This window comes from Netta rufina, assembly GCF_964035555.1.
Source record: "Netta rufina genome assembly, chromosome: 3".
NCBI lineage: Eukaryota > Metazoa > Chordata > Aves > Anseriformes > Anatidae > Netta > Netta rufina.
Genome location: NC_140125.1, coordinates 72,747,903 through 72,774,036, shown reverse-complemented (window position 1 = coordinate 72,774,036; position 26,134 = coordinate 72,747,903). Strand labels below are relative to the sequence as shown.

Below are 26,134 nucleotides of genomic sequence, written 5' to 3'. Positions count from 1 at the left end.
TTTATTTTTTTCTTTATTACAACAAAATATTTTCAATTAAGATGGATTTAACAGGGTTCGGTTTGTTATATATTAGACTCAATTCGGTGTTTAAAAAATTCTCAGTATACATTCAAATGAAAACCTCAACAAAATTTACAAAGCCACTGCAGTTCACAGGTACAGGAGCTCAGGTTGTAATAAATCATAAAGGAAATCTGTCATTACAGGTAGAAGAAAAACTACATGAACTGGTTGGGTTTTTAATCACATACCTCAGATATTCTTTTTCTTTAAAACAGACGTGTTGTACAAAAAAAAAAAATTACTCCGTAAAGAGGCACATGGTGTTTAGTTGAAGGTATTAATTCTGTAGCCCAAACAAGGAAACTAATCCACTTGGAGTAGCTAAATTATTTTTTGCACTATTTACATACTTTACTGAAGTATTTTCATCCCAGAGCCTCAGAAAACATCTTAGAATATTAATGAGTTAAGCAAGCCTGGCAGCACTCCAGGGCTAGCAAATAAGAAAATAACACAATTCCCATTTTATCAACGAGGAAACGGAGGTGCAGGGGTAACGAAGATCCAGACAACTGCAGAAAGAAATCCCTAAATCCTGATCCTCTCTGACAGGTCTTGACGGAGAGACTGTTCTCCCTCCTTGTGAGGTGCCTGGTGACCACGCTGAGCACTGCTTGAAACCTGGTCATTTTGTTCATTTTTACATTGCTGCAGAACTGGTGACATCTATCCAGCTGTAGTGTCGTTGTGATCACATTCGCTCACAAAACAACATGAATGTTTTTCCCTTTTAGATCAAAATAATGACAAGAGCAAGAAGTGCATCTTCAGTTCCTGTGAAGACCTTTGGTAGGCTGTCTCCTTATACCCTGTTTGGGGTAACTGTTCCCTCTATTTGTGCAAAGGTAAATACTGAAAAACAATAGTTAGGTAGAAAGACACAGTTGTGTCTTATTTATTACTAAATAAAGAGCTACAGCACAAGGATGTGAACTGAAAATACATCTTTCAAGATAGTCTGTACAGATGGAGTAACTACACTCCCAGAGGTTGTAGTTTAAGTTGTTGGGGATTGTGAACAGCTTTGTCAATTGGGAATTTGAAACAAGTTACCAAGAGATTCTCAGCCAGGACACGGCCTTCGTAAACCAACATGAAATCCTTCACATGGTCCATAACAACAAGGATTTTACTTTCGGTGACAGCAAAATTTCATACCACATCCCCGAGGTTACTCAAAAAGATGTTTAAAATAACAACTCAGCAATAACATTTGCTGAATGACTAAAGGGTAGATAAAAACATTCCAGATCTGATGGGTGGAAACACATACATGTAGCATAAATCCAGCAATTTTAAGGCCATTATGGAGCATGTGCAATCCATTCGCAGGCATTTCACTGGTTACATTTTGGCAAGTGAAACATCTTAAGGCGGGAGCAGAGAGCAAAGGACAGCTGCTGTCTGCCAGGCAGCAGGGGATGGGACTGCCGGAGCGCTGAGCACCTCGGGCAGGTCCGGGCTGCCTGACAAATTGGTCCCGTCAACCTCCCCCTGTGGTCCTGACCTCAAAGCGGCAATCCACGCTCTCTGGTGCAACCACAAGTACTGCACAGTGATTTAAGCAGCTTTTCCTGTTTTCGGTCTCTTTCAGCCCCAAAACACTTCTGAAGTACTCCCCGTTTCCTCTGCCTGATTGCTGCCAGCACCTACCAGCGAATCCCAGACTTGACCTCCCTCCCACGGCTTGACAGAGTTCACCTGCATCCCAGGAGGTTTTCAGTGATTCCACTGCTCTGCTGCGTTAGGAGCTGTGCTTCCAAAAAGTTGGAGTATCCAACTTTGGGATCAGCGTACGCAACGCAGAAACGCCTCAAATACTGGTTGGTATTGCTGCACTGGGTTGAGCACAGGAACATCTGCCCAGGGGGCTCCTGGAGACCCTGGCTAAAGGGGGTTGGTCATCACCCACACAGACCATGGAAAACCACTTCACTTCCACAGCCTGAGTCTCTGTGGGAACAAAAAGCCTGCCAAACTCCTCTCACGCCTCCCAGATGCCTCACCTGTGTTTCTGCAGTTATTTGCCACATGACGGAGGAAGACATACGAGCTAAACACGCACGCTTTTTTAAATAACGCTGATAAATATCTAGATGCAGGATGCTTTAGGGAACACAGCGCCACCTCCCATTTTCCCACAACAAATTCTGGTTTGGACAAGGCCAGAGGCACTTGAATGCTATTAGAAGGAAAAAATCCAGACTCAGCAGAAACTTCAGGGCAGTTACAGCCTAGCTGAGACCAGGCTGATGAGTACAGACTGATGTATATAAATATATAACCATACACGCTTAAATTATATATATTAGCTTTATCTATGTTCATGTACGTATGAATGAAGTATGCATCTATACACACAGACACACCCACATGGATCTCAATAGTCTCTCCACTGAGAAACTTACAATCTCTGAAGACATACTTAGGAATTGCTGAAGAATTGATCTAAGTGCAATACGTTCTTATTGGATTTTCCATAAATATACATTAAAATTCTCACTTGTAGTCATTCTTGTGCGAATAACACGGTTGCACAAATTGTAAATGATAAGCAGAGCTTCTAAAAGTTATTTGGAGAACAAGTGTAGCCAGTTCAAGTAGCTTCCAGGGCAAACAGAAGTGGTCAGAACAGGAAACCAGACTTGAGCATGCGACTCCCAAAGCATCTGTATTGCTGTAAGACATCCAAGCACACAGGACCTCTCCAGTCCTCACTTCCCCTACCAAAAAGTCCCTTTTAAAAACCTTCTGTATTAATGATGGGGGTTAGGATTCAGACAATTTAATCAGGCTTAATAAAGGCAGAAACTAATATTAGTGGTAATAATAAGTACGGTGACAAGAAAAAGTCACACTACAAAATCCAAGAAAAACCCTCAAACTTCTGGATGATTTGTTATATACCTCCTCCATAAGAAATTGATTATTTTTATTTATTTTTTTTAGCTTTTTCAGCTCATCTGCATAATATTTTTCTACCTTTGAGGTTTTAAAATGTGCTTTTTTTAAAAAAAAAAAAAATAGAGTATAAACTGATACAAGCAGTACTGTCTTTTGTTTCAGTCAGATTAAAACCAAGAATGACACAATTAATTGTGGTTTAACTTGAAGAAAGCTTCCAACAAACGTGAAGATGGATGATGTGATTTGGGGAATCAGCCCCACCATCTTTTTTATAGAACACGTTTGTGTTGTAATATGATTACAATCTGCCTCAGTAGCACTGCATACCACCATCCCCAGATCAGGGCAGATGTGCTAGTAGCAGTGCAAGGTACCACAGAGATGAAGCCTGAGATAATTCAGGATAGAAATATATCAGTAATGTGAATGCAAGACACACAGCTTGCAAGAAAAGTATTAACTTGCAGTTACATGTTACAGTATACCCTGTTTTATAGTTTCTTTTACCATACATGATTATTTGGGTTTAATCCTCTGAGGTTTCAAGCGCCTTCAAGCTCCTCCTCAGCCTTGTCTCTTGGATCAAGCTGTTTGTTTTCAATTAACCAGACTGAGCAACAGGCTGATTACATGAAACTCTTAGGGTCTGAAAGTCAGCAGATGGCTACACACAGGAAAAGTAAAAAAGAAAGAAAACAGAATACACTACAGAGTAGTTCTAGGATTCTAGGAGAGAACTACAGAACGTCAGGAGTTTCATAAAGCAAGCATTCGATCTCTCTTGTGCAAATTGCATTGTATGTGACAGACGTAGTGCATGAACCACAAAGTGCCCTCCTCACGTAACATTATCAATCTACTGTGAACCCTGAATAACCCACTGACTTTGTCTCTACAGCAATACTCCAGAAAAATTCTAATCCAGTTAAACTTCCTGAACATCAAAGTTGTGCCTTACAGAAAAGAAAATGAAGGTAAAATTTCACATGTTCACACGCTGGTGGCACAGAAAAATTAAATCAGTCTTCATGTCCTAAACATGAAAACCACTTGATCAAAGAAACATGGTCCAGATGATAAAGTGCAATTATTATTTCAGTTGTGCTACAAAGCTTTCCAATTCTGTAGTTGTACTTCTCTGCATACTTTTTGGTGTTTTTATATAACTTCTAATTACAACTTTTAATTATGACTGTTTTTTACTTCTGTCCCCTTCTTTCCAGTACTGCTCAGTCTGCATTTCTGTAAGCCGTGAGATAGTACGCTGAAATGCGAAGATTTCCTCTTTTCCTGTAAACATGGAGAGTCCTTTGGCAGAATCCTGTATTAATACACAAAAACAGTACCAAAAAACTGTGAGAAACAGCTGTTCATCCTGTGAAAGTTCATCCTATCTAACTCTTTATGCTGAGTGCTTTACAGATGGGGACAGTAAAGGACAGCAGCAAGGCACCAATGGAAAATAAAATTAAGCCCCTAATATTAAACAAAAACACTAATTTCATTTAAACAATGCTTTGAAAGAGCACAGAAAAGTAATAATTTGGAGTTAAAACATGATAACACACTAATCATCTACATCCACTTTTCTGTTGATTAATTGTACAGTGATTGAGACAAATCACTTAAAGATCCATTAACAATAGGTTATAGGGAAAAGGACAAACAGAATATGCAACATGCAAAATTGCCTGTGAGGATTTGCGAGGCAGCTCTGTACAGTCTATGAAGAGGTAGAACAGATCATTTTTTATTTCTGTACTTTAAATGTTGGAACTAAGCTTAAATCAGTATTTCCATACATGATTAAACAAATATAATGATTAACAATCAAAATGACCCTAAAACTTAGGCCAAACGGTTCTATGCATTGCGATATTTTCTTTGACTACGAATAACTAACATAACGTGCAATTATGGAAGAGACAGACACGCTGCAGCAAAAGCAGCACATCACTGGTTAAACGTTTACTTGATTCCTCTTCCTAAAACGCTGCTGTAATTATGAGACCAAAACCAATTTTGTTACAAAAGGGAGACGATGCTAATATCATGTACCTGGCTCAAGTCCAAATCATCCATCAACACTCTGTTGTCCTCCAGCTCACCATTGTCATGTTCGACCAGGAACAAGCTTTGGAGAGGAGTCACAGCAGAACAAATAATACGCACCTGAAAGAAAGAAGAGAGGCAACAATATTCAACACCTGTGCTTTATAGAAGAGGGATGAAATACGTGTTTTATGAAAAGCAAACTTAAGTAGGATCTTTTTTTTTCCAGGTGTTTTTCCTTTCGCTCATTAATACTGCCATAGAAGATTAACCTTACGTTGTCGTTTGGAATATTAACCTCATGGGATCTTTTTCTTAACAACACCTCAAGCAACTTTTACTCAGAGAACAGCACAACCGTGCTATTAAATATATAGAATATCTGCTATCCGGGCAATGAATGAAATCAAATTTATTTTTGTACACTAACAGCTACAAAATATTAGCAAACAATGCCTGCTTTCCCCCCATGGTTAGGTAAGTGTACTGTGTGCATATTTCCATCTAAGGAATACCCAACTTCAAAATATCCCCCAAGGCTGAGCTGGGCCACTCTGCTTTCACCTAAGATACTCAAGTGCACACTGCTTGCTGTAACAATAATAAATGTTGTTTTCGTGTCTGCTGGGAGGAGATACTGTGTGTAGACGTTTGCATTTTGGACAGGTCCCCACAAACAGGCTTGCACAAGGAAGCTGGCTGATGTGAATGAGACTGCTCCTAAACTCAGCTCAACACCTTGCTGGATCGGGGCCTTTCTGATCATCTTGCCAGGACACTCTTGAAAAAAAAAATCTCAATTGATATTCCCTGATTGCATAAATATTTAAGTGTATGCATAGACAGCCACACACAAGATATGAAATCTCACCTTTCATTACTTAAAAAAATCATTTTAAACATCAACTTCTCTTTTTTTTCCTTGTTCTAATAATGCTGATTTTGCTTTTTCCATAATTGAAGCCTCTGTAAATCCAACTGAAGTGCTGAATTTATCGTTACTATTCCATGTGAAGCCTCAAGTGACTGTTTCCTCTAAAATTAATAACACAACTACGCTATTAACTCCTTCGTACCCTGTTCAGGAAGACACTGATCCCTGACCAACTGCCCATACAGATCACTCTCAGTTCAGCCCCAGCACAGTTAGCAACACAATCCTTCATTATTAAAATTTCATTATTAAAATGATGGCTGCTGGTTTTCTTGTTTATTTTTTGAGATAGGAAAGAAATTACATCCCTATTCAAGAAAGACAACTATCCCCTAGCCTATATTTATGGTCATGTTGAATACCCACAAAAATCAAAAAAATACCTACATATTAGCCTTACTGTAACGGGACCTTCCTGTGAACCTGGAATGATGTTTCTTTGCAGTCTTTGCTGCTTGTATTTTACAGATGATTAATAAAGAATTGGCTTGCGGTAGGAGGCAGGTTTTAGGGCTCTCAATATTATTCCTACATGAAATTATTCCTACATTATTCCTATATGAAAGGCTTGGTTCTCACCTTATGCTCGTAGAAGGTATCAATAAGAGTAATGAAACGACGAGCTTGTGTCCTCTTTGCCATGGTAAGAAGTGGAATTTCACGAACAAAGACTGTATCGAAATGCTTTGATATTTCCAAGTAGTCACTGGCCCCAAGAGGCTGAAACAAAAACCATGTGAAATAGAAACCTATGAGAGAAAGATACATGGACACTTTATCTTGTAATACTACAGTTACAGAAGAATGAGTGAAAAGTCCCAATCATATTATTTTTGTTCCCTCCCATCTTTCTTCAGGAAAGCTTCAGTTTGTCCTTACTGACACAGGAAAATGTGGGTCCTCACTGAGCTGTCTGCTGCACCTGAGCAGTGTTTGATTGTTGGAAATTTGGCTGTTCCATGCCCTGGCACGATTATGACCTTACAACTCAAATAAAACAACCATTGTAAACCATAACATGCAGAAGAATAAATATGGTCAAGCTACAACAACCACCTAAAGCACAAATAACTTGAACAGCTATTAGGATGCTCTCCAGCTGCAAGATTTTCAAATGCACAGGCTAGTTACTAAATCCTAAGTACAGTGAGTTGGTTCACCTATCAACAACTCAAACAAAAATAACCTTATGTCTAAGCACTGAATACAACAGGAAAAGGACAAGAAGACAATTTATAGCAGTTCTTTTGTTTGTGGCTTCACCTGTAAGGATGAAATGAAAAGCTTTAAGAAGAGCTTGTATTGCACGTTTAATAAGAACTTGTATATTGGTGTATCTAACCCATCAACAGAAGACACAGACAAATAGTGGTAACTCATTCAAATACATTCATTTTAAATGCCTTTCATTACATGGAAGGTCATTTTTTCCTGCAAGATCTACCCTATTAGTACTGCAGGCAGTATTTTATCATAAGCTATCAAGTCACAGTATTCAGGAAAAAAGCTTCATACTCCTGAAACTCATCTCAGTAGTATTACTTGCACAAGTACTTCGATATATTGGATGCAACCACTCCACAGAGTAAGATCAGCAGCATTTTGCATAATCCTGCTACAACTCTCCTCCTAGCTAATGAAATGCACAGTACAGTATGGTTATAAAGCACTGCGATACTGCTAATGTCTTAAAAACAGAAAACCAAAAATATTTTATATAACAAATTGCTAGACTAAGTCGCTGCAGGCCAAGCGTAACTGCTTCATTAGAATCCTTCAAGAAATTAAGGGCAATTATTAACGACTATCCTTGACCAGGACCTTGGGTTTTATTTAGACATAAGAATGAAAAACCCACAGAAACAGTCTCTGGCTGTGACTGGACTTGTAATGCTTCGATAAAAGAAACCATGGAAATGTTCAAGGAAGCCACAGGAACCGGTGGACAGAAACACGGCAGAGACAGCCCACCTAATATCTTACCATCAGCTACGAGTCATGTCTAGGTGGACAACAATCTTAACAAGTACACAAGAAAGCAATGGAAATACTAAAAGCATAACATGCTAGGATGCTGCTGGAGATTTTAAGATTAAGCAAATGATTCAGGTAATGATATTTTTTCTTCCACATTTAGGGTTGAAACACTGCTAAGTCCAGAGAAAATCAAATATACCTGTATGTTGAACACCTGAAGGTACAATGGTCTGACTGCACATGAGAAAGAAATGAAACCTCTCTTTTTAGTTAAGAAATTAGGGATATCTAAATAAACAAACTGCTGTTCAGGTTCATTCTTTTATCACACGATGGGCCTGAGCACTCTCCTGCTGAAGCCCACAACCCTGAGGAATTACTCTCTCTTGCCCCAAACATGATGCATATTCTGCCCTAAACCATATGAACGTACCCTCCTCATTTCAAAAAGATAATCTCAAATATTAAAATCTGATTCCAAGGAAGAAAAAAAGGAGGAAATTAAAGAACTTCAAACTTTTGCAAAATTTGCACCAAGATACACACTTTCATAGAATTAAAGTAAGAATTTAGTGGGCACCTTGGTGGATATCCACACATGGAAATTGAAAATGTAGGGGTTGGGAGGAAGGAAGAAGGTAAAGGACAAAAATAAGGCTAATGCATTTCAAATGTGAAGAAAGGAAGACAAAAAAAATAATTTTTCTTTTTTTATACAGACATAAAAAACAGAGTTTATAGAGGGTTACAATACGCATCTTTACCACAGCCAGACAAGAACTCCATCTACTTCTGTAATTCAAAACACAGGCAATTCAAAATTCCTCTAATTACAGACATAAAAGGCAGATCATCTTGAGTGTTTTAACAAGAATTTCTGACACACCTACGCCGGTGCTAAGTGATAATATTCTGTAAATGTTGGCAGAAACATGCCTGTGGAGACTCCCAAGTGTTACGATGAGAAGGGTCTGAGCCTAGCAGCCATTTCTATTTTAACAGTAAGTGGGTACCTCCCTGCCAAGGCTCGTGCCTGCTGAGACACCACCAAAACCCCCTGTCAGCCAGTCCGTCGCTACACATGGCTCAGCTGGCACCAGCTGTAGTTCTCCACGTAGAAACATCCTCAAACCCTCTACTTTTAGGGCTTGGGGAGACGTAGCCCTGGAGATGAAGACAAAGCTTTTCATCTTGTTCTCAACATGACCTGCTCTCATCCTGGACGAGTCCTTTGAAATTCCTTCTGCCTTATTCTACTTTTGGTAAAGAGAAGGAACAACCAGCAAACTTGTAAACGCTGGGGGCAGTTCTAATTCTGTATTGTACTCCCCTAATTTTAGTAGTAGCCCAATTTCTATGCTGCCTGCAATTGCTTAGAAGCTTTTTTATCTCACCTGGTGTGCTAGCAGTGCTGTAAATGGAGGAGATGACGCTGCTGGGGCACCCCGACAGCTTCTCTTCTTCAGAGATGCTGCAGCTTCTTGTTCTCACTGCCCTGTTGTCCTCATAAAGACAGCATGGCACAAACACCCACGTACCAATGTGCCACAAAGGAAACGGAGACAGAAAAATGGGTCCAACTGGAAATAACACCACTGCCAGAGATGCTGGGCGCATATTCTACATGTAGAAGCTCCAACTAACTAGGAACAGATTTCCACTATCACAGCAGCCAACAGCCTGCCACCCAAATCTCCAGGATTGTCTACAGGCCCTTCTGCTCGTGTTGCAGCGAGATGCTCAGTGTTGGCTGGGTCCTGACTTCCAGCAGTATAGGCTTGGACAAGATTAGGGACAAATGATTTCAGACACTTACTGCTGCCCTGTATGTAACTCTTCAGGGATGAAGTTTATTTTATGAACCTCATTTAGTCACAGAAAGTAACCTCTTTTGTTCAGTAGCACACATAAAGGTATTTGTTGCTCAGAAGTTGCTAATGAAACTAGAAATCCTCCTAATTGACACACATATACGTAATCGTCTTACTAGAAGTTCAGCCTGATTAATCTGGTCCTCTGAACAGCAATCTAAAAATAACAGCTTAATTTGGTGTGTGCTTCTGGTGCTGTCTGATCTTTTTTTCTTTCAACAATTATTGATCAAAACTGAACTTCAAAACCGTAACACACAAATATAACAATTGTCACTAGCCATTTCTTACCAGCTTTTTTTTTACTTGATGTGGTTTTATTTTTTGTGCCAAGAAACATGAACAGGTAAGGATTGTTCTTGCGTTATTGTTCCTGCACGTGGTAAAACTGTTGCAGATTTTTGTCATTAACTCTGATGCCAGGAGTCAGTATTTTATACGCTCTGTACTAATGCAAAACGCATTAGCACGAGCATGGGCTACCCTCCCGACAAAGCGTTTACACCACTTCAGCCTGCTTGACTGAGTTCTCACCTTCATTTGTTTTTGTTTCTCTGCCTACTTAATGCATTTTCAGCTACCATCATCTCAGTTCAAGTAGGATGCTTATTATTTGGAGCTCTCTGTGGACTGTTTTAAGAGTTAGCTGTCTTCTGTTCCTATTATATATGCCATTAATTAAAGTATAAAGCATCCTTCTTTGTTGACTCACCAGTAACAAAGTATCTCATCTTTTAGAGATTGCCTGAAGAATACAAAACACTTTACATAGGTTAGAAAAAGATATTTCATCTTCAGAGAAAATTTACGTTTGTTGATATTGGAAGATATTCCAGGGCTAATTCTAATATAACACAGAAGAGTTGCGATCCAGAATAGCTATAATTTAGTGCAGAAACTCCAATACTCCAACAACTTCCTAAAAACAAAATATGGTTTAAGACTATATAATATTTACAACTTATGTAATATTTACAACTTAGACATTGAGCAAAACCAGAAAACTACAGAGCTTTTCTGTTGTTTCCTAAGGAGCCACACACTATCACTACTACGGCTGATAGAACAGAGCACCAAAGTAATCAAGGTAACCAAGATCACAATTCCAGAAAGGAACAGAAAATCCTGAAGCGTGAACTCTGAATGCAATTGCATATTTAAATAAAAGCATAAAACATTCAGGGCACAGCTAACTCGATAAAGAAATTTAAAGATGCTGATGGCAGTGCACATCTTCTGGCAAGTTTTATAAGTTACAGGAAAAGAAGGGATGTTTATTTCACGTACTAGTAATAAGCTGAGAATTTAATGAAGAAGAAAATTTCTTCCCAAGTTTTAGTGAAGGGGTCTTGTGTCAAAAATAAATTAATAGGCATGTCACATCAGAAGACGTACCAAGGGAAGATTAAAATAACATGCAGTTTTGTTTTGGTGTTTCCTAACTAAGCATTGTGAGTTGGCCTGCAACTTTAAATCTGTTTTGATGATTCATTATTCTTCCTTCTAAAATACTCTTTAAAGTATGTTTTAACTACTCTCAGATGGAAGACACCAAAAATAAACGAATCAGTAATGCCCCCACTGCTAATCACACAAATTAAGGCTACATTGAAAAAACATCATTAAAACTGAAAAGTCAGATGTTAGACAGTTGTCTGCGTGCTCCATAATCTCCTGAATATATGATATCATCTTGAATTGCTTTATCTGATGCTCCCCCTCTCACGCAGGACCCTTGACCCACCAGCATGCAGAACAGTGATTCTCACATAATGCACATTCATCAGTACATGCTTTGTCCTCTTTATCGGCGTGTCACAAGGTCTCATTTTTCATGGACTTCTCCAATGCTTATGCAGAAGAATTATGTTGCTCTTCTTAAGCTTTTGTTACAACAACAACTAGGTACTTCACCTGTAGTAAGGAATTCACCTCCCAACTATGGCTGTGATTCAAGAAAGTGAAAACAAGGCATGGGCCCTACAGGTCAAGGCTTCTTATGCAGCCTGAATCACCTCCAAGTTCGTTCATTCCTGAATAAAGCATCAGTTCTTGGGGGAAACACTGGGAGAAGTATGTGATCCTGCAATTAAAGTACCCCATAGCAATGATATATGCAGAAAGAGGGACAAATCAGATTCCAGAATGACTGATGCTGTGTAATGTCCTAACTGCATTTTGGTTTTGATGGCACGTCGTCTGATACCTCTGTTACATCCCCTGTGTAAGCTGTTTTCAGCTTGATTGACACCTACATGGGTGATCAGTAGAGCAGGAATTTGAGATTTATAAACCCTGGGGTAGAAGATATCTTCTGGCTCAAGTCTCCTGCTATCTCAGGTTACCTCATCATAGAATCCTGGTAAAAATTTTGATTGATCTTACAGCAGAAGTTTGTTTTGGTTTTACTCCCATCTCTCAAAATGGAAAGTTGTTTCAGAAAGTCATTCTTGATGAGTAAGAAGATGGTTATAACTTCCAGCTTTTTGGTATTCATGAAGAATTTTCTATTTTCGTATGACAGTGCTATCCATCGAGCCAAATGGTGTTTTTCCATGCTTGGTATTTATTTGTGAGTGAGTGAGGTGCATGAGGTTCTTGCATTTCATCTCTTCGCCCCTCATCATCCCCACCCTGTCTGTGATCAGAACATGGATGCTGTTTTAGTCTGGACTCTCTCAGTACACCCTTCCTGCACCTGTTCTACTTGAGCTCCTTTTTTCCCCACATACAAATACTCCTTTTGCCAATTTCTCTGCTTTAGCCCAATTGAGTTGAAATGTTACTCTTATGAGAGCATGCTCCTGTTCATTTATCACTTAGCAGTAACTCCTGCTTTAGAGGAACTTAACGAAGTAGCTTCAGATAACCACGCTGAACCTACAAAAGGGAGGTGTCTCAAAGACCTACCATGCAGTCAGAGCTGGCTAGAGACTGGTGGAACAGCACAGGGCGTGTTCAGCCCTCAAATCCTTCATTGACTTATTTACAGCTCCACTGTGGCACTCGTCAATGAAAAGGTCACAAAAGCTACTGGAAGCTTAAAAAAAAGAAAGTATAAGCAGGTGTAATTCTGAAGGCCATAAGAAACAAGTACATATATAGATAAATATACATCAAAAGGGCGTGTAAAAGTCCTTAAATAAGTTACTAGATGACAATTCAAGTGATCTTGCAATTTTTTTAATACATATACATGTATTTTAAGTCTTCAAAAGAACGCAGAAACTATGGATTCATAGGTCATTCTATTTATAACTCTAGTTAAATATTAACAATTACTGTTAAGATTTCAGAACCACAGGCAACAAAGCTTTTAAACATTACCTACATTCTGACATTAAAAAAAAAATGAACTGAATTAAAGAAGCAGATCCTTAAAACTACAATCAAGGTTTTTAAAGCTGGCTTGGTGTATTTCTTGGGTGAGGAATACAGGATCTAAACCTTCAAAGGCTGTGCAGCTTTCACTGATGGGAGTGCTTTCCAAAGTTAAGCCCTGACACATGCTGAATAAGGTATAAAACTAAAATGAGGCTTGGCTAACAGTATTACTACACTATAATATTTCCAGCAGAAAGAAGTTTCCAAACATATTTTAGAAAATATACTCTTCAGTTAGATAAGGCAACACATTTATTTGGTGTAGAAACTGGTTAAGTCCTTATAGCAAATGTAGCTAACCAAAGACAGACACTCAGTGCAGAGCCTAAGATGCGAAAGCTCATCTCCTGCTGGGAATGAAGCTAAGATTAAAATCAAACTAAGGAAAACCACAGTTCTGAAAAGTTAGTGAAAACAACACTCACTTCTGAGCAACTCCATAGTACTTTTATTTAGAACTACACCTACAAACCCTACAATCCCAGAGAAAACACTAAATTATACACTGGATACATGCAACAGTTCTCACTGAAAGCGATTCCCTCAAAATGATTCAGAATCATTAAACTGCCAAGGCGGCTTGAACTGTGCCATCATGTTGGGGAGACATTCAACTGACTAAAGAACAGACGTTTACATTCCTAAATCACTTGCTGCCTTTGGAAATTAATTGATTTCCAATACTTGGTTATATCTTCTTTCACTTTGAAGTGTAAACCACTCAAAAGTCAGGAACTGGAGCTTCCTTCTGGTCAGTCCAGTGTGGCAACCGCAGTAGAACAGTTTTGTGCTGATCTACACTAACGTAATATTTTGACCACTGCAGAAAATCTCAACAACTTCTAGACACACACAAAAAATACATGTATCCTAATATAGCCTTTGCAACAGATATTGAATTCATTTTCTTAGCTTTGTTACATGGTGGTATGCTTGCTAATGGTTAGTAACCCAAATTCTCTTGCTCTGTTTTCTGGCTCAGACAGAAAACATGACCTTATTTAAATTATTTTAAAAGTTAAAGACCCTTGTACTCAGACCAAAGATTTACCTGGACCAATATATCCTGTAACAGTGGCCAGCAGCAGCTGCCTAGGGCGAACATGGGAGCAAGATATGCATTTGGTAGTACTTCATTGATTTATTTTCCCAGGTTCCAGCGACTTGTCACTGATGAACTTCCACGTTTGTGTAATAACCTTTGGCATTTAACATCACCGTTCTTTACTTTACCCATCACAAAATCAGTTTTATATTTTCCTATCAGATCAAGACACTATGTTCATTGGTACTTGGATGAATGGATATATTTAAGTAATTAAAGAAAATCTTACAGGATCCACGAAACAGTTAGTCAACCTTTGTAAAGAAAAGGTTAAATTGTGCTCGAGCACATTAAGCAGTCGGTAGTGCCAGCAGAGGGCAGCAGTTGCTATGCCCAAGTGAGAGGAAGACTAAAAATCAACACTGGGAGCTAGACACTTATTTAGCTACTTACTCCCTTAGGACCTTGGAGAATTACATATAAGGTACACTGTTGCCTAAATTATTTATAACAGATCAAGAATCAAGAAAAACTGTCACAATTACTAATTTTTAAATGAAACTTTTATTTAAAGTGAAGAAAGAGGAATGGTTACCTTAACGTGTAAGCACAGAAACAAAACTTTACTCTGATGGAGTAGAATGACTTTATTTGCACTACTTGGTCGTTTATGATATTAAGACTTTAAAATTTAGTTTATATATAGCTCTTTAAAAAAAAAAAAAAAAAAAAAAGGTATTTTCACCTAAACTTTGTACATAAAAGCAACTGCTGAGAAAGGAATAAGGAAAAAATAAATTATAAACTTAGTTGAATTCAAGTTACCAGACTTGATTCATTCAAAGGCTACTAGGATTTGTCAGTGACAATTATAAACTATATTTCCTTGTCAAGAACCAGCTCCTTAGAATCTACCACTGCAGCAAAATTTATTCACACACTGACTCAATAACGCACAGCACTTTCTAAAAATTAGGTGGTTGTGTTTTACAGCACTCTGGCTACACCAGCAAATGTACACCTCATGATACAAATGGAGAAATTCATGCAAAGGAAGGCCACAAAGAGTGTCGAGAAGCTCGTGTTAGCATTTAAATTCAGGAACTGTATGTCTGTATTCTGCTTGGTGCCTTTCCCAGCCTCCTTTGGATGAATTTGTTCATTTTCTGGAGCCTTTGAAAAGAAGATATGATAACAAATGCTTTTGATAAATAAGAACAGTTCTAGAAGATCAAACAGGAGAAGCACACTTACAGGAATCCATGCTAATGAGTACATAACTACTTGCATGCCACCACAAATGCCACAAATCATGTCACACTGCCACATAAATCCTGGGCATGTCATAGACCTGAAAAGCTGCTTTTTACTTTTTTTTTTTTAAAGCATCTGAAATATATCAATATTCTCTTATCCAGCATTTTTTAGTTCTCCACATATTCACATAAAACAGTAAAATAAAAAAATTAAGTGCATGGTTTTGATGTTAACTGAATTAGATAAAACGTGTGATTATCCTCAACTGGAAAGCCTATTTAAAAATTGATGCAAACGATGTAACAAAATGTTTTCTGTTGAGTCAACTGCATGCCACACCAGCATTGCACACAATCTATTTTCTGTATTTTACTTTTATGAAGATTAATGGGCAACTGTTAGTTACCAGTATCTTATGCATTGTTTTAGACAAATATCTCCTCATATTGTTGACAAGGACAAGATTTATGCTTACATACGAAACAAGAAAAGAAATATTATAACCCTAGAATGGCACCAAATCTGCCTCCCAAAGTCTTCAGGTACTAATTACAAAGGCAGCTATTCTGAAAGCTCTGCTTTAAGCTACGAAATGTTTCATATACCATCAAGTTATCAATTGCTGACTCGCTATTTTCATCTTTTACATACTGGCTGACATTTCATGAAATCATGAGATACGATAGTGAAAAATATATTTTAATACTTCCCTTTAAAATATAATTGATTTCATTTCAAAGGAACATCACTGCATTTTCAACAGTTTTCTAGACTCTTTAGATGACATGTCATGTTACCAAATTACTGTCTCAATAAGTAATTAATGCATCTCCTTAATGCTACACCAACAAATGTAAACGGAGCTCTTAGGTCTGGATGTTTATCGCTATGGACCCCACTGTAATGGAGTTATCCAGGGCCAGATCATAAGACATATTGTCACAATGACATAAAAGCAGAGTCATTTGTGTGATGTATTGTTTCATATATTGTTTCTCCAACTCAAAACCATCCGTCCTACCCATCCTTTCACGCTGGCTTGCAAAACTCAAATTGTATCTTCTTTCCAGCACCACTAAGGATTATGTATGGGGGGGCCAAAGGAATCGATTCACGAAGTTTTGGCAACGGTGTTGATAGCCACCATGACGTGACTGACCAGGAACCCCATGAGCATTGGTATATGCCAATTTTGAAAGATGTTACCTGGAGTTTTCTGAGTCCTCCATTATTACAACAACCCAGCATACTCTAAACTAACTTCCCTAAACAACTGATTCCCTTCATTACAGTCACTCATCCTCCTATCTTCTATTATATATTTAGTTCATAATTCCCAAAACATTGTATCAGAGGAAAAAATAAGTTTAACTAAAATTAAGTGCATTAACTAAGTCCAGTTATATATTTTGAGCTGTTCTGAGATGGTGACAATGTAAACATTTTCACACAAAAAAAAACTTGCATATGTTTACCATGAGAAACATGCAAATTAAATTTCCATTATGAAACTAGTTTTTAATCTTAGAACTTTTCCATCCTAAATGGCTTCATATAGAATATGCATCTGGATATGTGAATGAATATTTACTCGTGAAAGTGTCAGTCACTGTATTTCTAACAGCAAGGCTGCTTACTTGCTCTGAAGTTAAACTTTACTCGGTGAAAAGTTGTAGTGCTTCCATGGTGTTGACCAAGAATATCAAATTTCGAAGAGAGGTTGCTTTGGTATCAGGGAAATGCCTCACACACGTCCTGTGAAGCATCACTCAAACCCAAGGAAGTTACAAGCCTCAGAAAAATCATTACCTAGACTGATAGTAGACTAAATATTATCCATCTCCCAAAAGCATGAGTGGGCTGAGCGCAGACAATCCCCTTGGGATGGATTTGGCACGTTCTGCTGCAAGCTGCTGTACGTGGTTCTGCATGCACAGGGATAGTGACAGCAGCCAACAGGCAATGGGGACCCCAACTCCCTCATGTCTCTGGTTTCTGACCAGAAGAGATCGTGAGATCCTCCACTGCTCTGAATTTTAGAGAGTCCCTATGCCTAGAGAGTCCAAGTCACTATGCCTAGGATGCAGTCTCCTGCTCTTGTAGGTATGACTTGTGTTCCCAGTTCCTACATATAAAACATTGTGTTTGCTTAGATTTTTTAATATTTTTTTTTTTTTAAAGCCAAAAGAAAACCTATCCTCCCTCAATTCTGCGGAGAAATAAGTTGTTGCACATGGTATGCCCGATTTCATTGCTTCTCCTGTACACACATGCACACCATGCTTTGAATTTACAGCAAAATTTGTGTTAGTATTTGTTACGTTCAAAACCTCTGGGGAAAAAAAAAGCACACGTACTGGGCTTGATATAAAAACGTGCTCGTTAGGAATGCTACATTCAGCAACAATCCCTCAGTACTTGCTGTTTTTATATATTAAACTAACTTCTCAATCCATTTAACACATCCTTTCCAACACTGCGTGCCAGTTTCTTAGTAGGAACAGTATGTACAAAAGTCAACCTTTCCTGCAAAATCAGGGAGACTGATTTCATTTAATTTCCTTTCTTTAGTCATCTACTCTATAAATCCAGAACCAGCTTTTCCAGTACTGTTTCTAGACTAAAATCCCACCGATTGCCTGCAGTTATACAGGTCCTGCATGTGGTTTATGCCCCCCCTCCCCTTTTTTTTTTTTTTTTTTTGTAATATTGGCACATAGCAGCACTCTTTAGGGCTGTGGCATTTCTCTTGCACTCCAACACTGACTTAAAATAAAAAAGCTAGCAGAGTTCTCAGCCTAGTTTTCCAGGCCTCCAATGGTTTGAAATATATTTTCAGACTATTTTTAACATGTTCTCTAATTACTAACAGATTGAAAGTTATTTATTATCCCTAGTGAAAAGAGTACTTCACTCAGCCTCCTCTAGAAGCAAGTATTTCTTGAAAAACCATTTCCTTTTTCCACATCATTATTAAAAGTTCAGCCACCTCCGCTGAGAATAAACTAGTAATGTTCAGATAATATAAACCATACCAAAACTCCCATTTTATTCAACAAGCCTCATAGCTGAGCAGCAATGATATTTGTCCATGACCTTTGGTTTCTCTTTAATTTTCCTGCACTTCTTAACTACTTGCCATTTCGTCCTGTGTTACTGGATTTTGTTTTGACAGCGACACGGGACATACTTTTATTGCCTTTCTCCGTCTGGGTTTGTTTGTTTTTACATTTTCCACTTGGTTCTGGTCACACATTCCTTTTGCTTTTCAGAATTACTTTTCCTGAATGGTCAAATATGAAATTTTACCGTTTGGAAGTATCTTTTGGTTGCACTGAATGTGAGAAAATTATGGAGATTGGCCATAGGCAACACAAATTTCTAGGTACATTCATCACTACAAGCTACCGTCAAGCTGCTCAAACCAAAATGACCTTGTACTGGCTGCAGTATATTTTATGCTAGAAAATTATCATTTGCAATTTCCAGGCTAATTACGTTTCACCATTTTCTGCATTTCATCTACAGCACAAGCTTCCCGTCCAACCATATTTTTTTTTTTTCTTTAAAGGCTTTTTATAGCAAAGTGCTCAAGAAGTAACGCACCTCGTTCTGTTGACATCAGGCTCCTGTCAGTACTACCCTCTTAAGTTTGTTAATTAGCACGCTGATTGATATGTATTCAAGAACCTTGTATTAATTAACTTTAGGGTAGGTACCAGTGTCTTTAACATTGCGTGCTGCCCTCCACTTCTTTCAGCCAGTCTATCCTTAAGCAAGCTGTAAGCACTGATTTTGCATTCCCATTTTATGAATTGCACCAAGAGGTTTCACTAATAGCAATTAAATGTCATTTTTCTCCATTAACGAGAATTTGCTGTTTATCTTGCTTATCAGTTGGTCTTATCACTGATATGAAACCAACTGCAAATCTTGTTTTCAATTCTCTTGTCAAATGTTTAATTGGGTCCTAATGCACCAACTTTAAATTGCATTTATCGACCTAAGACACTTTGCTTGGGCTGCCAGTTAAGCACTTTCCCCGGTGCAAAATACCGTGTCCAGTCACAGGATCTGCCTTCCCATGGGACTCCATCCCCTCGCCCTTCACAAATGAGCCTGCAGATTCCCTCTAGCTGAAGCCAACAGTTAGAGCCCCTCCATTTTTGCCCCTCCATTTTATTTATTTATTTATTTATTTCTGATCTTTTCATCCTGTCTTTGTCAACCTCAATTTCTTTTTCCTTAATAGCTTTGCTCATGATGCTACCAGCCCATGCACTACTTGGAACCACAAGCAGTATCAAAGACCTTATAGCTATGGCTCCTCAATTTTCAGCATAATCACTCCAAAAAACAAAAGGTGGGTCATCTATTACCCACCTACTTGAATACATACAAGTGTATTTACATGTCTTGTCATGGTGAATGTCTCCTGATTTTGAGGGCTTTTTTGGCAATGAATCATCGGTGATCATCTCCTGCATCCTACCTATTTTTCCTTTTCTTGTGGCATCCCTGGGAATGACTTCCATTCTGATCGTCAAAGATGGTGGAAAAATTGATGCATGCACTAAAGAAGATTTTATGAAAAAGGAACACGGCTTCATGGTTTGACAACTCATTTTTTCTTTTGCCTTTTAATAAGGAGTTTAAAGGCAGCAGGAAGAGCAAACAGCAACAGGGAGGAAACACAAACTAAAATTTCTCACGAGCTTTTTACCAATTCTTAAAATTTTCCAGATTCTTAATCTCAAGGGCTTGATTCACTGACAGGATAAGCTTTCAAATGCAGCTTAAGCCAACAGGAATTCCTTATTGTTGCTATAAAATACCATAAAAGTTTACGCTCATTAAAAAAAAAAAAAAAAAGAAGAGGAAACTGAAGCCACTCACTCAAATTTAACAAATGATTCTGAAGTTTGTGCCTTCAGCTCTCTATGCATGAAGTAAGCACAGAGATACCGCCTTACCAATATACCAATGTAGTATTTGAAGGCGTATCAGTGATCCCAAGAGAAATACTATGGCAAAACAAATAATTGTGTATAACAATTAACAGGATAAATGAGTAGATGTGTAGGCAAAGAACAAAAGGCATAGTCCCAAGGACTGAAGAAGCTGTTAAAGCAAACCATTTATAGTTTGCCCTGTGTTATTAGTTTTAAGAATAAAATCCAATAAATTCTCTAATTTCATTAGAGACTGTCATAATACACCTGCAGAAGGCTTCTGGAATGTAGAGAACATGAATTTCAAACCCTTGGTGATCAACATAATAACAATACTGTTAAATAATTTTAGTGTTTCGTAAGGATTGTCTTGTTCTAGGAGAAAACCAAGCAACTTAGCTCCATTAGACCAACTTATTCTGAAACCCTGGTGATAAATTCATCATCAACTTTCAGATCCAAAGTATTGGCTGCTGCCACATCAGCTACCAGGGCACATCTCCTTAGAAGCAATGTATCAACCCATTGAGGTACAGGAGGCATATATTGGGTTAAATAATTATACAAGTGATTATTTAATTATGCACACCACCTTTTTCTGATTTTTTAAGAGGCATAACAAAGAAGTCTCAAAACTTCTAGTGAAAAGCATGCTGTTCCACCCATGGCACACCTCCATTCTCACAAATGGCTAACTGGTTTTGCTCAACACTGAAAAGCTGCCAAGCCCAAAACCTACAGTCTGAAACATAATTACTTGGACAGAAATCCCACTGCTTATCACCTTAGTAGCTACAAGGATGCAAAAACAAGGTTATAATCAAAGGACTGGTCAACATCCTGAACAAATGCTGCTATCAGCCCAGCTTAGAGTTGTGATCACATAACAGTAACTTCAGATGTCAGTAGAAAGGTCACTGCAGTAAGACTCCCAGGGGAGTCTAACAGAATTTGGCAGTATTTAGAGAAATCTGGCAAATTTTAGAGGAAGTCTGGGACTAACCAGCCCTCATATAGTTAGTCAAAACTAAGGCATGCAACAGAGAAGAACAGCAGCACAGCGTTACTCTAGTGGTGTCAGGATTACTACTCCTTTGCTCAAGTGCCATCTACTTGCATCCCAAATTTTAAAAGCAGTATCTGAATGCTTTTTACATATGAATATGTTGTGACTACTATCCCAAGAATGCTAGCCCAGGCATATACTCTACTGAGATTTTTGAAGACAATTTGAGATATAATTGAGAGTGAATTTACTGTATCATTAAAAAGGAAATTGTTACTGTTCTTTTTAGTGTGTTGTTTTTGTTTTTGTTTTTTTTTTTTTCCTTTTAAATTCAAAATGTTTCTGCAAATTAAAAAAGCCCCTTTAATTCAGTAAGATTTGGAAAAATAGCAAGTTCGTTCTTTTTTTTTTTTTTTTTTTTTTTTTAAAACTGTGAAAAGTCTGCGCGTTAACTGATCTAGATTTGACTGGGTACTCACTCTGTCACACAGCTCTTCAAACGTGAAGTCTGCAATGGTTCCACATGCTTTATTCAGCCTCAGCTCTCTGCCTTGCACTTTTAGAATCCTTGGTCTAGTTACTATGGGAACATGAACAAAGACTCAATCTTCTCTGGATAATTACTATAAAATTCATCTCTTACAGATAGGAAATGCATAGCTTGATGAATAATAGCACATGATTCAACACATAAATTAGACAAAATGCTGATACAATGACTGCCACTTGAGTGTGGCATCAACCCATATACAGCAATGGAACTTATTAATTGGTCAGTGGAGATTGGGCATTGTGTTCTAAATGTATTCTCTTTCAAGAGAAATTAACTTACGTACAATCATTTTGTTTCTGAGCCAGCTCATCAAACAACTTATCCATGACAGCCTCCACATCAGCTTCACTTGTGCTACAGTGAAAAGAATAATAGAATATGAAATTAATAACACTTGAAGCCAACATCAAACAGCTGCCTGAGCCTGCTTAGCTTTTTGCCCATAAAAAAGAGAACAGGATGTTATGCTCTAAATACAAACATTAGATTTAGAATACACTTAAAAGTAGAGAATATTAACTCTCAGGTAGATGATTCTGCCTTATTTGCATACACTGAAAGACTTCTGTGTTTTGAGCCGTTTCCAGTAATGAGGCAATACAGGCAGAGCAGATCCATTAACACTATGTGTACACAATGAGAAAAAAGGCTTCTGGCTCTATCTTGCATGCAAAATAAGAGCAAATAGACAAGGCAAGGCAGTCAAGCACCTAAAGAAGTATCCTTTGAAATTTCTGAGGGGACTTTTGAATTAAATATTCGAGCGGCTTTCTAAAGAAAGAAAAAAAAGTCAACTGATTGTGTTAATCAAATTGTAAACAGCTTCTAAAATTAAACAGATTCAAAATGCCAGCATCAGTAATTGTATCAGTTTTATTTTTCCCCCTAGCCCACAAAATACTATTTAGGAAAAACTCAACCACGGACTGTGAAAATGTAAGATATCAGGTATAAAATGTATGTACTCACAGAAAAAGTTTATATTCAACTTATGGTACCATAAGAATTATAAATCAGTCCAGAGTGTTTTTTTGTCACAATGGCTTACAGGGCTGATCTCTCTGTGTCTTTCATTCTTTGAGAAGATGGATATTTCTAGCTGAGTTCAGAAGTTGAGAACAGCAAATTAAAGCTAAGCTACACAATAAACTAGAACTCAGACATCAGGTAATGCTTCAATGAAGTTTATACAACCCAATTTGGTTTGAAAAGTCTACCTTTGTGGATCATGGATGCAACCAAGTTATGTTGCTTCACACAGCTCTAGGCCTCCTCTAACTGACAAGTGATGATCAACACCTTACATAATTACCTTCCTCTTCATTAGGCCTTAATCACCTTAAAAATTTTAACAGTAGAACTGAAATAACTACTTTTTAACTCAAGATTTAATGAGAGCAGACAGAGGTTGCATTAAATAAAATACCTTCCAAAATATGTATGTCTCTCTTAACATTGATATTTCAGTGCTGCTTTCCTCTAAAAGTTAAAAAATAAAATGAAAAGGCACAGACAAGCCCAGAAGAAAAGCCATAAAGGAGGAAAAAAGAGTGCATGTGCGTCAGAGAGCATGCACCTGTGTACACATGTATCTATCAAAAAGTTTGATGGAAAGGCTGCAAGAAGAAACACCCAAGCATGATGTCGAGGTAGATATTTGCACCTAATTGCCAAGAAAGTTTGTTTTGAAAATAGACACCTGAGCCCAAGATCAAGGAAGTTGCTTTGATCAGGAATCTCGTAATTACGTTACACTGATTGCTTTCGGATGAGTATGAAACAGCTTTAAGCAATCCTTAGATGCAACCCTTATTTTACATGAAGAAAAGGCTACACAGATTGTGAAGCAACATGAGGATTTAAAAAAATGATGATGATTACTGTAACCATCAGTAGCGAAACATACAGATTTTGAACAAGATGATTTTCTTTTAGGGGAGGTACTGTGAAATAAATATTAAAAAAATCTGAAACAAAATATTATCTAGTAGCTAATAAATCAAAAACAACACTCACTAAGCCAGCTCTGTACGGCTGAGAGCTTCAGTGAACAAGTCTGAATAGAAGAAGGAATGCAATTCCCTCAGAGAAAGGATGGACAATAAAGTAAGCATCTTATTTCTATTGGCAGCTACAGGATTCATCTTATTTTTTCACTGCTTCCTAATGAATTACATAATGAGTTCTAGAGGTAGTCAACAACTATCTAACGACAGAATATGTATCGAGTGAATGTCAGAGACCGGTAATAATTCTGTCCCAAGTTTTACAGCAGAACACTATGAAATAAATACTCAGGGTGCATACTGCTCCTGGGGCTTATTCACACATCCCTTCTCCTGTGATACGATGCTGTAGGTGCCACATTTCGCCTGTTACCTGCTAAAATCCACATATGCAGTCTTCCATTTCTTTAGAGTATGAAGAGTGAAGCAAGAAATATATGGTAAGGGCTCTCCAGAACTATCAAACTGAAGGCCACAAAGCGCAGCAAGCACGCTACACAGAGCCTGAAGCAAGGACAGCCAAGTAGACATCGGAGGAAGAGCCATGGTGACCAACTCTGAGATAACAGTGGCTACAAACAGTATTTCGAAGATGTGACAGAAGTTAAAGACCTGTTGCAATTCTATTAAGCAGTACTGCTTCTTCCAGATGAAAAAGCACAACTTCCAGTTTTATTGTAAAGTGATAGGGGCATACTTCATTCCAAATATCCATGACACAGATGAAAATACTGCCCCTTTCTTAATGCGAGCATGATTTTAAACCAATATTGTACATTGGATTAAAGGATACCATGGTTATAAACCTCATTTTAAGCTATTTTCTGCCTTGCTCAGGTTGTTACTGATTAAATAATACTGTAGCTTGAGAGCAAGTATGAGACAGAAAAAACACATGCAATGCAAAAGTTTCAAAGAACTTATTAAAAAAGAGAAGATGCTCCTATTAAGCTGATAGATGTTGTAACCATAAGCACAACTCTGAATGTATTCCTTAAATACATTTGCAAATACAGAATAAAGTGCTAAAGAATTTTAGTCATGATAAACAGAAACAATGTCAAAATAGGTGGTCTTTTTTTTTTTTTTTTTTTTTAATCCATAGCACTGGAAACACCCAACATTAAATGAATCCTTGTCATTGGACTTCTATAAATACTTAATTACTTAAATACAATAAGGATGTTCTTCTATTATAAGAGAATTGTGCAATCTCTTACAAGAGGATATTCATTACTTTCTAACCATCTGTCACTTCAGTTCTCCAAACACCACACCTCCCCAAAAAATCTAATTAGTTTTTATTCAGTCACACATTATGAATGATGCTAGTGTGGATACTGAAAACGTAGTTTAATGAAGTTAATATCAAGGCATAATGGAAGGCGGTTTGCTGAACAAAATGGACCAGAAGGCAAAGAAAGGAAGAGTCACACCCTGCTAATTCTACCACACATTTTTCGTTTCCCATTGACTGGGAAATTATTGGCTAATAAGGAAAAAGAGGGCAAATACCGTATCATAGATCAACTTACAGGTAGTAAAGTTTTCCAGCAGCAGGAAGCACTCGTTTCCTGTAGTCTATTCCAGAATCAAGCTGGACTGTGCTGCAGTATTTCTACAAAGACAAAAAAAAAAAAAAAAAAAAAAAGCTTTCCTCAAGCCAAAGCTGTATTTATTATCGTCTGCATTAGAGAGAAGGCACACTGCTGTGATAAGCTATCAGCGTGAATATCACCTACAAAACAGATTCAAGTCCACAAAATTGAAGACTCCTTTACATTTATTGAAGTAAAGAAAGAAGCTGAAAATTATTCACACAATCAAAGCAAAAAAAGTGACAATTTTCAAAAGTCCATCCGCTAGAAAATGAATACAGATTTGAGGAACACTGAATGAAATGAGAGTGGGCATTACTCGTTCTCTCTGGGTAGTACTTTGTTGAGGGGCAGGAATTAGAAATAATTATTTTGGCATTAAAGAACATAAATTTAGAAAAATAGGAGCAATAAACATTTAAGATCCAAATTCTAGCAACAGAGATGACAAACCACAACTTTTTCAGCTAAAATTAGTTATAATCTTTTCCTTCCACTAAAAATACAAAATTTATGAGTCAAACAT

The 26,134-nt window shown here is 37.7% G+C and overlaps 1 protein-coding gene across 2 annotated transcripts in view; it reads right to left on the bottom strand.

The window, feature by feature from the left end:
* The window catches only part of AFG1L (AFG1 like ATPase), a 65,709-nt gene continuing 39,575 nt past the window's right edge, over window positions 1-26,134 (bottom strand). The window contains exons 8-13 of one of the 2 annotated variants that reach the window (XM_084283716.1): window positions 25,546-25,628; window positions 22,288-22,358; window positions 21,931-22,031; window positions 6,539-6,679; window positions 5,032-5,145; window positions 1-4,294 (exon numbers count right to left, since the gene is read on the bottom strand). In XM_084283716.1, the coding sequence (XP_084139842.1) occupies window positions 4,160-4,294; window positions 5,032-5,145; window positions 6,539-6,679; window positions 21,931-22,031; window positions 22,288-22,358; window positions 25,546-25,628 (645 nt within the window). In that variant the 3' untranslated portion in view covers window positions 1-4,159. Of the gene's footprint in view, window positions 4,295-5,031; window positions 5,146-6,538; window positions 6,680-15,111; window positions 15,410-21,930; window positions 22,032-22,287; window positions 22,359-25,545; window positions 25,629-26,134 lie in introns of those variants that run through there. The other variant, XM_084283717.1, reaches the window with a different exon arrangement.